Below are 13786 nucleotides of genomic sequence, written 5' to 3' on the forward strand. Positions count from 1 at the left end.
CAGTTCTCTCCCCGCCATCATCTGATGTAGTCTTGGGGTTGCTGCCGGGTGAAGGTTTCCTTTTGAACAGGTCTGAATGAAGAGCATCCACATGTTTGGCACTGTTGCAGAGAGAACATCTGATGGCGATCTTACAGTCTCTAGCTAAATGATCGGAGGATGCACAACACTTAAAACAGATATTATGCTCTTTGAGAAATGACTTGCGTTCTTCAATAGGCTTGTCCTTAAATGCACGACATTTTGAGAGAGAGTGTGGCGCATTATGAATAGGACACTGTTGACTAAGATTGCTAGCTTTAATGTCTGTAGCTAAGACGTTGGATGCTATGGTGGTCTTCCGCACGGCAATAGGATGCCTTAAATCCTTGAATTTACTGTTGGTGGCAATACCCCTTGAAGTACTTAAAGGAATGGTGGTTGTATCTGGATAGAAGAAGCTTGGGTCATTCTTGGATCTTGCAACCTTCCGCACAAACTCTGCTAAATAAGAAAAGGGAGGGAAGGAAACATGATGCTCATACTTATACTTTGATCCTACACTAGTCCACTTTCCCTGAAGATAACTAGGCAACTTTGCTACAATAGGATTTACGCCCTGAGCAGTGTCTAAATAGCTAAGACCTGGTAAACTAGGATCTAACTTAGCAATTTCAAGTTCACGAAGGAGGTCACCTAACTCTCTAAGCTTATGATTGTCCTTAACAGAGATTTTAGGAAAGTCGTTTAGTCTCTGGAATGAGGCAGATTCAATGACTTCGGGGCTCCCATAGTCTTGTTCTAGACATTCCCAGGCAGCATCAAGGCCTGCTTTAAAGTTATAAATGTAGACAGATTTAAGTCTCTTTACTTGTTCTGAAGATTGACGCCCCAACCACTTTATTAGTAAGTCAAGTTCTGCTTGAGGTTCAATGTCCAAGTTCTTGGTTACCGCCTTAAATGTAGATCTCCAACTCCTGTAGTTCTCTGGGCGGTCATCAAATCTAGACAGTCCAGTTGTAATCAACTCTCGTCGAATCATATACTTGCTGAACTCTGCAATGTCAGTGCCTTCAGTTTTTATAGCCACAGGAGGTACTGATGGTGCGCCGTCTTGGACCATGGTTGGTATATGATATTGGCTGGTAGGTAAAGAGAAAGGTGTTGCAGATGGGTTTAATCTAGGTAAGGGTCTGTCGTCTGAAGGTCTCTGAGCATTTGAAGTTAAAGAGAGCTGTATCAAAGGGGGTTTAGAGTTCATTCTGTAGTCTTCTGCTGTGCCCTTGTAATCTCTATGCACATAGGGTTGTGGTGGCACATGAGCTGCGTAGGTTGATTCACTTGATTTTGTGACGTGCGGTAGTTGTGGAGGGTCTCTGTTAGTAGGTGTGTCTAGTTGACCAGCTTGCTTTGGCGACACATTGCCTTCTGATCCACTTGCTGGATGATTATGAGAAGAATCTCCAACTGTAGGTGGGACTGTATTGTCGTGGTTCTGAGTTAAGACAAACTGTAAGGTCCTTTCAACAGGGTCTTGACAAGCAGGCAAGCTGGTACAAGCTGCTCCTTCTTCTTCCAATAGGGCTTGTTCCAAGACAGATAACTCTGCTAAAGCTACTTCCCTTTCTCTGTTCTTCTGAAGAATTTCTAGCTGAGCCTCTGTTTCTGCTTGTATTCTTGCTTCCTTGCATTTAGCTTCTGCCTTGAAGGCTGCTTCTTTTTCAGAGCAGGCGGCTTGAACCTGGGCTACTGCCACCTTTTGGCGAGCTTTGAGAATTTGGTCGCTCAGTATTGACCTTATAGAGCAGGACCGCAATGACTTAGAAGAAGATTTATGATATGAGCGGGCAGACCTAGAAGATTTTCCTGAGTGTCTGGAAGAAGCAGAGTTACAGGATGTAGTTTCATGTAGCTGTGCCAATCTACCTTCTATCTGTGCCTTTGCTTCAAGATATGTGCTATGCCTCTGCTGGTCATTAGAAGTAAAGTCCTTTAATTCCAATGCAGCTTCCTCTGTGTTGGAATGTGACAATAGGGAATAGTACTTCTCAGAAAGTCTTTTATAATTCTCAAATGCCTTCTTAACCTTTGAAAGAGCAGTGTTCAATTGCTCAGAATTGTTGCTAGTTTCATTAGTGGCTGTTATACAACTTAAAGTCTTTTCCCATAATGCAGTCAGGTTACTAGATGTTTCTTCCTTACTTGCTTCATAAACCTCCCTTGCCTTCAAGGATGGACGAGGGGCTCTGACAGGACGAGCAGAATGAAGTAAGGAGTCTGCTTTATCTTGACTAAATGCAGGTAATTCTGTGAGATCTCTGTCAGACATAATAAGTACTGTATTTCTGGTGTCTTGTTAGAAATCTGCCAGAGCTCAGCACTGTAAGTAGTGACTTCTGTAATTAAGCAGGCTGGCTGAGGTGCTGGGTATTTGATACAATAGCTAGCTATTGCTGGAATTAGTTCAAACTGGATCACCTCAGAAGGCTGTAACAGTAATGAAGCATTCAGTAAGTGGCTGGTTTCATATGCAGAGTAATGCTTCTGGTGACTCACAGACAAGTGTGGTACTCACTGTTCTGAAGCTGCAGAGTCTTGGAAATTTACTTTCTGAAGCTGCAGAGATACCTGTGTGATGAAACAACTGGAAATTTACTTCAAGTACTTCTTGGAAATGTACTTTCTTAAGCTGCAGAGATACCTGTGATGGATTCTTCATGGAAATGTACTCTCTGAAGCTGTGTATTCTTGGAAATTTACTTTCTGAAGCTGTGTATTCTTGGAAATTTACTGTTCTGTCTCAGCATTGATTATACCTGTGACCTCCTTGTAGAACCCCAGTCTGAAAGTGTGTGCAGCAGGTTGAATGATGGCTTTAACAGATAGTTTACTCAATGAATAAAGACTCCAGAGGTGTTCTCCAATGCTTCTTTATGCTTCAAGTTAGCAAAGGCATAAACATAGAGGCTTTTCCATAGGTAAATTTCCAATGAAGTTACACAGCTTCCACACTCTGCAGTCTCCTCATAACAACTAAACAAAATGGGAGTTACAGCAGGAAATGGAGGATGGGAGCAACCATCTAGCCAGAAACAGCAGGGGTGCAAGGAAGATACCAATAACATAGCATAACATAACATGTAATAACAACTGCTAGACAGTTAAAGCTGCGTGGCAGCACAGGAGCGGTATCACCCGGGTATCGCTTACGGCAAGTGGGTGAGAGAAATCGATCTGCCAGCAGATCTGCTAATGTGGAATTGCTTATATCTTTAATTTGTACATATGTGAGTGGCATATTCAATAACATTTGTAAACGGAATTATGCTATGTGACGTCATTTTACCCTTACATGAGCAATATTTGGAATATCAGCAATATGGGGCAGTCCCGGGGCCGATACAGATATATCGGCAAAAGTCAATATTGGCCCTCGATATATCGGCCTTGCTGATAATTGGTCGATCCCTAATATATATATATACAGTATATACAGTATCTCACAAAAGTGAGTACACCCCTCACATTTTTGTAAATATTTTATTATATCTTTTCATGTGACAACACTAAAGAAATGACACTTTGCTACAATGTAAAGTAGTGAGTGTACAGCTTGTATAACAGTGTAAATTTGTTGTCCCCTCAAAATAACTCAACATACAGCCATTAATGTCTAAACCACTGGCAAGAAAAGTGAGTACACCCCTAAGTTAAAATGTCCAAATTGCGCCCAATTAGCCATTTTCTCTTCCCAATGTCAGGTGTTAGTGTTACAAGGTCTCAGGTGTGAATAGGGAAGCAGGTGTGTTAAATTTGGTGTCATAGCTCTCACTCTCCCATACTGGTCACTGGAAGTTCAACATGGCATCTCATGGCAAAGAACCCTCTGAGGATCTGACAAAAAGAAATGTTACTCTACATAAAGATGGCCTAGACTATAAGAAGATTGCCAAGACCCTGAAACTGAACTGCAGCACAGTGGCCAAGACCATAAAGCGGTTTAACAGGACGGATTCCACTCAGAACAGGCCTCGCCATGGTCCACCAAAGACGTTGGGTACACGTGCTCAGCGTCATATCCAGAGGTTGTCTTTGGGAAATAGACGTATGAGTGCTGCCCGCATTGCTGCAGAGGTTGAAGGGGTGTTGGTCAGCCTGTCAGTGCTTAGACCATACGCCGCACACTGCATCAAAATGGTCTGCATGGCTGTCGTCCCAGAAGAAAGCCTCTTCTAAAGATGATGCACAAGAAAGTCCGCAAACAGTTTGCTGAAGACAAGCAGACTAAGGACATGGATTACTGGAGCCATGTCCTGTGGTCTAATGACACCAAGATAAACCTTTTCTGTTCAGATGGTGTCAAGTGTGTGTAGCACCCTCCTAGACAGGTGATAGGTAAAAGCATTTGTTGCTTCATCTGCTTATCAGAGGAGCCTGATCTTTAGTTAGGCCCGCTCTCTGTGCTCTGTGTGTGTTCATCTGGTCTGAGGGAGTGTCCCCACTGCATCCAATAGGGAGGCCTGTTGGACAGTAGAGGAAACCTGCCCAATGATGCACAAGCTTTTGTAACCATCCCAGTGGGTTGGCACCTGGAGAGGTGCATGATGGGATTGGAAATAAAAGCTGAAAGCACATGAGGCAGGACGTCTTTGGGCGGGAAGCCAGGTCCCAGGAGGAGGATGACGGCTGTCTCTCCTCCTGTCAGGTTGAAAAGTGGTCACAGGCAGTCGGACTAGTGGACCAGAGTGTGGAACTGAGCTGTGAGGTCTAGGAGAAACTGACGGTGGAGAAGTGGCAGAGGTCCCTGTGAAAAACAGTGTCCTTGAGTACCAGGGAGCTTGCCAGTGGTCTGCCAAGGAAGGGGACCACTCTAGGGAATGTCAGTGGACAAGAATCAGCACACACAGTGGGTCAGAAAGGGGGTGCTATGTTAGACCCTGAAGAGAAGCTAAGGTACAGTTCATCTGTTAACTCTTCACCTCAGTGGCAAAGTGAAGCAGCGGCCTTGTCGCATCCATTGCAATTAGATGTCCTCAATCTGTGCATAGTTGCTAGTTGGAGTATCCCACCCATCCCTTCTCCTATCCCACTGTAAAATAAAAACAAAAGAAAAAAAACAAATCCCCTGGACTGTTCATTGACTGAGCCAAGTGTAAAGTGAGGAATATTTTACAGACTGTTGCTATGGGTAAACCAGGGTAATCCACTTTAAGCAGCTCCTACGGGGGCAGTGCTACATGTGTGTGACAGTAACCAGGTGAGGAGTACAAAGACAGGTGTGTCTTGCCTGCAGTCAAGCATAGTGGTGGAAGTGTCATGGTCTGGGCCTGCATGAGTGCTGCTGGCACTGGGGAGCGAGAGTTCATTGAGGGAACCATGAATGCCAAAATGTACTGTGACATACTGAAGCAGAGCATGATCCCCTCTCTTTGAAAACTGGGCCGCAGGGCAGTATTCCAACATGATAACGACCCCAAACACACCTCCAAGACAACTACTGCCTTGCTAAAGACACTGAGGGTAAAGGTGATGGCCAAGCATACAGTATCTCACAAAAGTGAGTACACCCCTCACATTTTTGTAAATTTTTTATTATATCTTTTCATGTAACAACACTGTAAATCATGTAAATGTCACTTTGCTAGAATGTAAATTAGTGAGTGTATAGCTTGTATAACAATGTAAATTTGCTGTCCCCTCCAAAATAACTCCACACACAGCCATTATTGTCTAAACTGCTGGCAACAAAAGTGAGTACACTCCTAAGTGGAAATGTCCAAATTGGGCCTAAAGTGTCAATATTTTGTGTGGCCACCATTATTTTCCAGCACTGCCTTAACCCTCTTGGGCATGGAGTTCACCAGAGCTTCACAGGTTGCCACTAGAGTCCTCTTCCACTCCTCCATTACGACATCACAGAGCTGGTGGATGTTAGAAACCTTGCTCTCCTCCACCCTCTGTTTGAGGATGCCCCACACATGCTCAATAAGGTTTAGGTCTGGAGACATGTTTGGCCAGTCCATCACTTTTACCCTCAGCTTCTTTAGCAAAGCAGTGGTTATCTTGGAGGTGTGTTTGGGGTCGCTATCATGTTGGAATACTGCCCTGCAGCCCAGTCCGAAGGGAGGGGATCATGCTCTGCTTCAGTATGTCACAGTACATGTTGGCATTCATGGTTCCCAGTGGCGGCTGGTGAAGTTTTAAGATGGTGGGGCGCAAGACCCCGCCCTTCCATTTTGACCCCTTCCATTTCTCAGAAGCCCCACCCCTTATAGACTCCACCCATTTTATCCCCTGTATTTTGCTTGCCTGAACAAATTCTCCAAATATATCACATATTAAGGGGTCCATCAGTACTAGTATATCCCAGTATATCCCATAATAGGGAGCAGGGGCCCTATTATGGGATATACTGTGAGAGACACCCTATTATGGGATACACTGACTGAGAGTGGCACAAACCCAACAGTACAGATCCCCTAGCACAAACCCCACAGTACAGGCCCCCTAGCACAAACCCCACAGTACATACCCCCTAGCACTAATCCCACAGTACAGACCCCCTAGCACAAACCCCACAGTACAGGCCCCCTAGCACAAACCCCACAGTACAGACCCCCTAGCACTAATCCAACAGTGCAGGCCCCCTAGCACAAACCCCACAGTACAGGCTCCCTAGCACTAATCCCACAGTACAGACCCCTTAGCACAAACCCCACAGTACAGGCCCCCTAGCACAAATCCCACAGTACAGACCCCCTAGCTATAATCCAACAGTGCAGGCCCCCTAGCACAAACCCCACAGTACAGCCCCCCTAGCACTAATCCCACAGTACAGACCCCCTAGCACAATCCCCACAGTACAGCCCCCCTAGCACAAACCCCACAGTACAGACCCCCAGCACTAATCCCACAGTACAGGCCCCCTAGCACAAACCCCACAGTACAGCCCCCCTTTCAATGCAGTGACAAGGATACATGCCCCATTTCAATGCAGTGATCAGCGTACATGCCCCCTTTCAATGCAGTGACCAGCGTACATGCCCCCTTCAATGTAGTGACCAGTATACATGCCCCCTTTCAATGTAGTGACCAGTATACATGCCCCCTTTCAATGTAGTGACCAGTATACATGCCCCCTTTCAATGTAGTGCCCAGTATACATGCCCCCTTTCAATGTAGTGACCAGTATACAAGCCCCCTTTCAATGCAGTGACCAGTATACATGCCCCTCAATGTAGTGACCAGCATACATGCCCCTCAATGTAGTGACCAGTATACATGCCCCTCAATGTAGTGACCAGCATACATGCCCCTCAATGTAGTGACCAGTATACATGCCCCTCAATGTAGTGACCAGTATACATGCCCCTCAATGTAGTGACCAGCATACATGTCTCTCAATGTAGTGACCAGCATACATGCCCCTCAATGTAGTGACCAGTATACAAGCCCCTCAATGTAGTGACCAGTATACATGCCCCCTTTCAATGCAGAGACCAGCGTGCATGCCCCCTTCAAAGCAGACAGTACTGTACTGGGCTAGTGGGGTGGCAATGGATGGAGGATGGTGCTGGATGGTAGAGTGCTGCGGGAGGTGCATGCATGGCTGCACTGTGCTGTGATAGGGAGAGCTAAGTTGGGCCTTGGCTGTACTGGGCTAGTGGGCTGGCAAGTGGCAATGGATGGAGGATGGTGCTGGATGGTACTACCTACTTACAATTGTAGCTAATGTTAAAGCAAATAGACCGCGGCACGGTGGTTCGCTGCTCTAGCAGCGTGCGCTTCACCGGCCGGAAATTACGTCAGGGTACGCTCAGCCAATCGCTAGACGCGTTTCGCCATCCAATCACGGCGTCTTCCGTAGCTCCGGAAGGTAGGTTTCTTTGGTGAATAAAAGTTTTTTAAGAACGTACTTCACTATGGATGGTCTTTTTGTTCCTATGAGGTGACTCAGAATTTAAGAAGGAGTAACATACAGGATCTCGCCCATATAATTGTGGATTCCAGGCTAAGAGAAAAAGGCGGTGATTACAACACAGGATTTCTATTGAAAGCATATATACAAACGAGTTGTGGTAAGTAGATAACCACAGGGGGAGCACCCCAATTCGTGTATATTAGTGAAGCACAGAAGCACTTTTTCTACACCTGATGGACACTATTATATGGACTAATAATTATAATTTATGAATGGACTGAACACACTGTTTTATATTGCAATATTTAATCATTTTCTTTGCACAAATTTTAGCTTATTTTGCACAATTTGTACATGAGGTTGCACAGAGGTATCAGTTTATATTGCAACATTTGCACATTTATTTGCACAACTTTGGCGTATTTTGCACAATACATGCACTAGATTGCACAGAGACATTAGTTTATTAAGAGCAGCACTGCAATATTACTGTTCTCTATTGGCTAATACAAAAACGCCTGAAGCTAAAATGCTATAACAAAATGCACAAAAAACATGCATGATGAAGCACATTAAAAAACTGCAAAATTACAGTGCTCGGGTGTGAATGAGGCCTTACAGCTGTGACTGGTGAGGCACCTGAGAAACAGTTTTTGTATGTATAGTCTCTCCAATCTTTTAGGTCCCTTGCTGGCCTTTCTCAATGGTCACCTTGTTTGCATGTGACCAAGAACCATGCAAGCTTCAGGTGCCGCCAAGCAATCATCCCATAATGCTGTGGTGACTCACATTGGATGCAGGTGCCCATCCCTCCTCTATATACACACATGGGGAAGGAAAAAGGGAATGCCACACTCTAGAGCAGGGGTAGGGAACCTATGGCTCACAAGCCAGACGTGGCTCTTTTGATGGCTGCATCTGGCTGGCAGACAAATCTTTAATAAAAGGGGGCGTGCCCGGACGTGAGCCGCGCTGGACGTGTAGTCCCAGAGTTCCGCTGTGTCTACCACTCAATCCAGTGCCATCCGCATAGCTGTGCCCGGTGCCAAGGAGATTTCTGCCGCCATCGAAGGTACACTTTGTGGGCTACCCACCGCTACCCTCAGTTCGTCTCTGGGTGACTGGATTGCCGCGGTACGGACCCCGCGGCCTACTCGCGGCAACGCCGCCAGCTCGTGTGCTGTGCATCTGAGGGCCCTGTGCCCCGACAGACACAATCTCCTTCCCCTCTGTCACCTGGGGACCCGCGGGAGCTGCCTCTCACATCCACTTCTGAGGCCTTCAGCGGCCGGCCGCCATTTTCTCAGGGCCTATACTCACCTCCATCACTCGCAGGCCTGCAGGCGCTTCACCACTCCGGCTTCATTGCATACCTGCCTGCTCTGCTTTCTTCCCGACCGAACTCCAGGCACTTTCACATGGCTCCATCTACTCACTGTATAGCTGCGGCCCATGAATTTGAACATTAAATAAAGGTTTCTGACTCCTGAAATATAGTGTATGGCTCTCACGGAATTACATTTGAAAATTTGTGGTGTTCATGGCTCTCTCAGTCAAAAAGGTTCCCGACCCTGCTCTAGAGAAACAGCCCAGGTAAGAGAAGGTGAAAACGACTGACCCCTATAACTAAGCCCTGTGGGCGGGGTGAACAGTCAAAGGCGGGAGGAGTTAAGCTGAAGCCATTTTCATCTTTTCTTAACTAGGCTGTTTCTTCAGAGTGCGGCGTTCCATCTTTCCTTCACCCTATTTGCATGGTCACTCAGTTTTGGGGAACAGCTGGTTCTTCACAGATTTACTGGTGTGCTTTAATCTTTCCATTTATCACCTATTCATTTAGCTGTAGTGAGATGGAAATGTAGTGTTTTAGAAAGTATTTTTGTATCCAGAGTTGTGCTATTCTGTCCCCCTTTCATGGAATTGCTTGGAGTGTTCTTTTGTCTTTGTAGTGCAGCTCAGGCCATGATATGACTCATTAGAAGTTGAACTTTCTAGAATACAAGTGTATTTGTATTAGAGTCACTTGAAATCTCTTGAATACACACAAGTAATGTCCACTTCACTAATTATGTAATTTTGGAAAAGAACTGGCTGCAGCTGATGATTTATGCATTTATGTGTGTCATACTAAAGAGGGTGTAGTGCAGTCAGTTATTTTGTGTTTTCTATTTTTTATTTATTGCAGCAATTTGTTTTCATTTTCACATTAAATACTATATTTCTGTTGGTTTGTGTCAAGAAAAAAAAACAAACTCATTAATGTTCTAAGACAATAAAGAGGGTAAATATTTTTATAGGCACTGTACAAAACTAAGCAGCGCTCTATTGCACACACTTACTCATACAACTCTGCACAACACACAACTATGCCAGCGGGCTAGGTTAGGGAATTTTTTATTAGGTGCCATGTGTTGTGCAGTGGCCCAGCCACTTTCTGCTGCCTGCTGGCCTGGGGATCTATGGCAGCGGGGCAACAGGCCTGGCTCCAGCAGCAACACCCATCTGCCTTCATAAGCTGCTCTTGGGAGGCGTCCTCATTGCTAGGCAGAGGATTTGCTCTGTCTGCCTAGTTTTCCCCCATCTGATTGGCCTCACCACTCTCTTTAGGCATCAGAAGTCCAGAGCTCTGGGCTTCTGATAGCATTTTGTTACCTGGCTCCTGCACACTAGTCCTATCTAGTTTGGTATTTTTTTTTATTAGGTTCCATGGGTTAGTGCAGTGGCCCAGCCACTTTGTGCTGCCTGGCCTGAGGGTCCATGGTTGCTGGGCACCAGGCCTGGCTTCAGCAGCGACACCCATCTCCTTCCATAGGCTGCTCTTGGGAGGCATCCTCATTGCTAGGCAGAGGATTTGCTCTGTCTGCCTAGTTTTTCCCCATCTGGTTGGCTTTACCACTCTATTTAAGGATCACAAGCCCAGAGCTCTTAGTTTGTGATAGCATTTTGGCACCTGGCTCCTGTACCCTAGTCCTACCTAATTTGTTATTTTCCATTAGTTTCCATGTATGCTGCAGTGGCCCAGCCACTTTCTGCTGCCTGGCCTGAGTGTCCGTGGTTGCTGGACAACAGGCCTGGCTTCAGCAGCAACACCCATCTGCTTCCATAAGCTGCTCTTGGGAGGTGTCCTCATTGCTAGGCAGAGGATTGGCTCTGTCTGCCTAGTTTTCCCCCATCACCACTTTATTTAAGCATCACAAGCCCAGAGCTCTGTGATAGCATTTTGCTACTGTATCCTAGTGCTACCTTGTTTGTTCCTGCCCACCATGCCTTGTCTTTGTCCTGTCACTGACCCTTTGTTTGGATAATGGATTATTTCTCTGATTGCTGCCTTCCCTAACCTCAGGCTGTTTCTGGATTACACTTCAGCTTCTGCCTGCCCTGTCATGTCCTCAGATTGTCTCTGGGTTATGCTTGTTGTCAGTGGCTTGCTCTCATCATCACCAGCCTCCTGACTTTTATAGGAGCAATCAGGGCTGGGACAAGGGATGGGCAGAAGGGCAAGTCACCCTGGGCGCAGCAGTAGGGGGGGGGGGATTTACTGCACCCAAGCTATAGAACAGTGGCTCATAAACAGAGCCATGCTGTAGCTTCATGTCTGCTTTGATAGCCACTGCTGTAAAAAATCAAGAAAATGGCCACTAATGTGTAGTGCACATTCCATGGCAGACATGGACAGCTGGTGCAAGAGGGCAGTGAATGGGCACAAGGCAGTACACCTATTCTATGGCATGCACTAGGAGTGGGGGATATGGCGCACTTCCGTATCCTTGCCCAGGGCACTGAATGAACTGGTCCCGGTACTGGGGATTCTTGCCAGCTATGCTAAGATCCATGCCTGATACTTTTGAAGGCCACAGGTACTCTTTTCCTTTACCTTGACTCAGTCCCTTGTGCCACCTGGCTAGAAACTCTAGCATTGTGTATTCAATTGGTATAACCCCACTTTGGTTATTTTCAAGCACTCACCTGTCTTCATAGTTACATAGTTACATAGTAGGTGAGGTTGAATAAAGACAATAGTCCATCCAGTTCAACCTGTGTAGGCATGTGTGGCTGTAATCATCTCCCATACCCCTGAATGTTCTGATCCTTGAGATGTAAGTCTAAGAGTCTTTTGAAAGCCACCATACTACCCGCAGAAACCACCTCTTGTGGTAGAGAATTCCACAATCTTGTTGCCCTAACAGTAAAGAACCCCCCGCGTTGCCTGAGGTTAAAACGCTTCTCCTCTAATCGCATTGTATGCCCTCGAGTCCTCATGCAATCCCTTCGAATGAACAGCTTTTTTTCTAAGCTGGGATCCCCATTAAGATATTTATAAATTGCTATCATGTCCCCCCTCAGACGTCTCTTCTCCAGGGAGAATAAATCGAGCGATTGTAGACGCTCTTCATAGTCAAGGTCCTCCAATCCCCTAATTAGTTTAGTTGCCCTTCTCTGGACTCTCTCCAGCTCCAACACATCCCTCCTGAGGACTGGCGACCAGAACTGGACGGAATACTCCAGATGCGGTCGGACCAGAGTTTTATAAAGTGGAAGGATTATAGTCTTATCTCTGGAATGCATCCCTTTCTTTATGCATGCTAATATTCTGTTGGCTTTGGAAGCTGCCGCTTGACATTGCATGCTGTTTCCTAATCTATCATCAACCAATACTCCCAGATCCTTCTCCATTTTTGATTCCCCCAAGGGCTCCCCTCCTAACGTGTATTGTGATTTTATGTTTTTAGTCCCCAAGTGCAAAACCTTACACTTCTCCACGTTAAACCTCATTTGCCATGTCGTTGCCCACTCTGTTATTTTGTCCAGGTCATTCTGCAGGATATCTGCTTCATGTTGTGAAGTTATTGCCCTGCCCAATTTTGTGTCATCTGCAAAAACTGATATCGAACTACTGATCCCGACCTCAATGTTGTTTATGAATAAATTGAACAAGGTTGGTCCCAGGACTGAGCCTTGGGGGACCCCGCTTACCACCTCAGACCAGTCTGAGTATGCGCTGTTTATTACTACCCTTTGGACCCGCCTTTTTAGCCAGTTCCGTATCCAAGAGCAAACCCTGCTATCGATACCTGCAGACCTTATTTTATAAATTAAGCGCTTGTGGGGAACTGTATCAAACGCCTTAGCGAAATCCAAGTACACCACATCCACTGGTCTCCCCCTATCTAGCTCACAGCTCACCTCCTCGTAGAATGTAAGGAGATTGGTTTGACAAGAACGCCCATTTGTAAACCCGTGCTGATTACTGCTGATGATGTTGTTGTCCTTAGCAAACTCTACAATATAGTCCCTTATCATCCCCTCCAGAAGTTTACATACTACTGATGTCAAACTGACAGGCCTATAATTTCCCGGGATATGCCTCTGGCCCTTTTTGAATATTGGAATCACGTTAGCTTTCTTCCAATCCCCTGGTACATCTCCTGTCCTAATACTGTCAGCAAAGATCAGGAACAGTGGTCTCGATATAACTTTACTGAGTTCCTTGAGTACTCTCGGATGTATGCCATCCGGTCCTGGTGATTTGTTTGTGTTAAGTTTATCCAGCCTTTCCCTGATTTCCCCCTCTGTTAGCCATGGTGGCAAGTCCTGTTTATTACTACTAACCATACAGTCATGGTCAGTGTACCCCTCCTTTTCCTGTGTAAAGACTGACGAGAAAAAAGCATTTAGCACGGTTGCTTTTTCAGTGTCCTCTGTAACCATCCTCCCATCATTGTTAATTATGTGTGCAATATGCTCTGCCTTAGTTTTTTTGCTGTTGATATATTTAAAGAATTTCTTTGGGTTTTTTTTACTATCCTCCGCTATTTGTCTCTCAAAGTTGATTTTAGCCATCTTGATTTCTTGTTTACTTTTCTTATTTGCCTCCTTGTATTGCTCGAA

The 13786-nt window shown here is 45.7% G+C and overlaps 1 protein-coding gene across 1 annotated transcript; it reads right to left on the reverse strand.

Annotated features, from left to right (window-relative positions):
* Positions 1 to 446: 446 nt before the first annotated feature.
* LOC309565007 (uncharacterized protein) lies at positions 447 to 2308 on the reverse strand (the record flags this gene model as incomplete). The annotated part of the gene is made up of 2 exons (XM_082269739.1): positions 447 to 480; positions 879 to 2308. 2 exons carry the CDS (start codon positions 2306 to 2308, stop codon positions 447 to 449), a joined length of 1464 nt encoding a protein of 487 aa, XP_082125865.1.
* Between the last annotated feature and the right edge of the window lie 11478 nt (positions 2309 to 13786).

This window comes from Pelophylax lessonae, assembly GCF_965119305.1.
Source record: "Pelophylax lessonae genome assembly, chromosome: 10".
In the NCBI taxonomy this organism is placed as follows: Eukaryota; Metazoa; Chordata; class Amphibia; order Anura; family Ranidae; genus Pelophylax; species Pelophylax lessonae.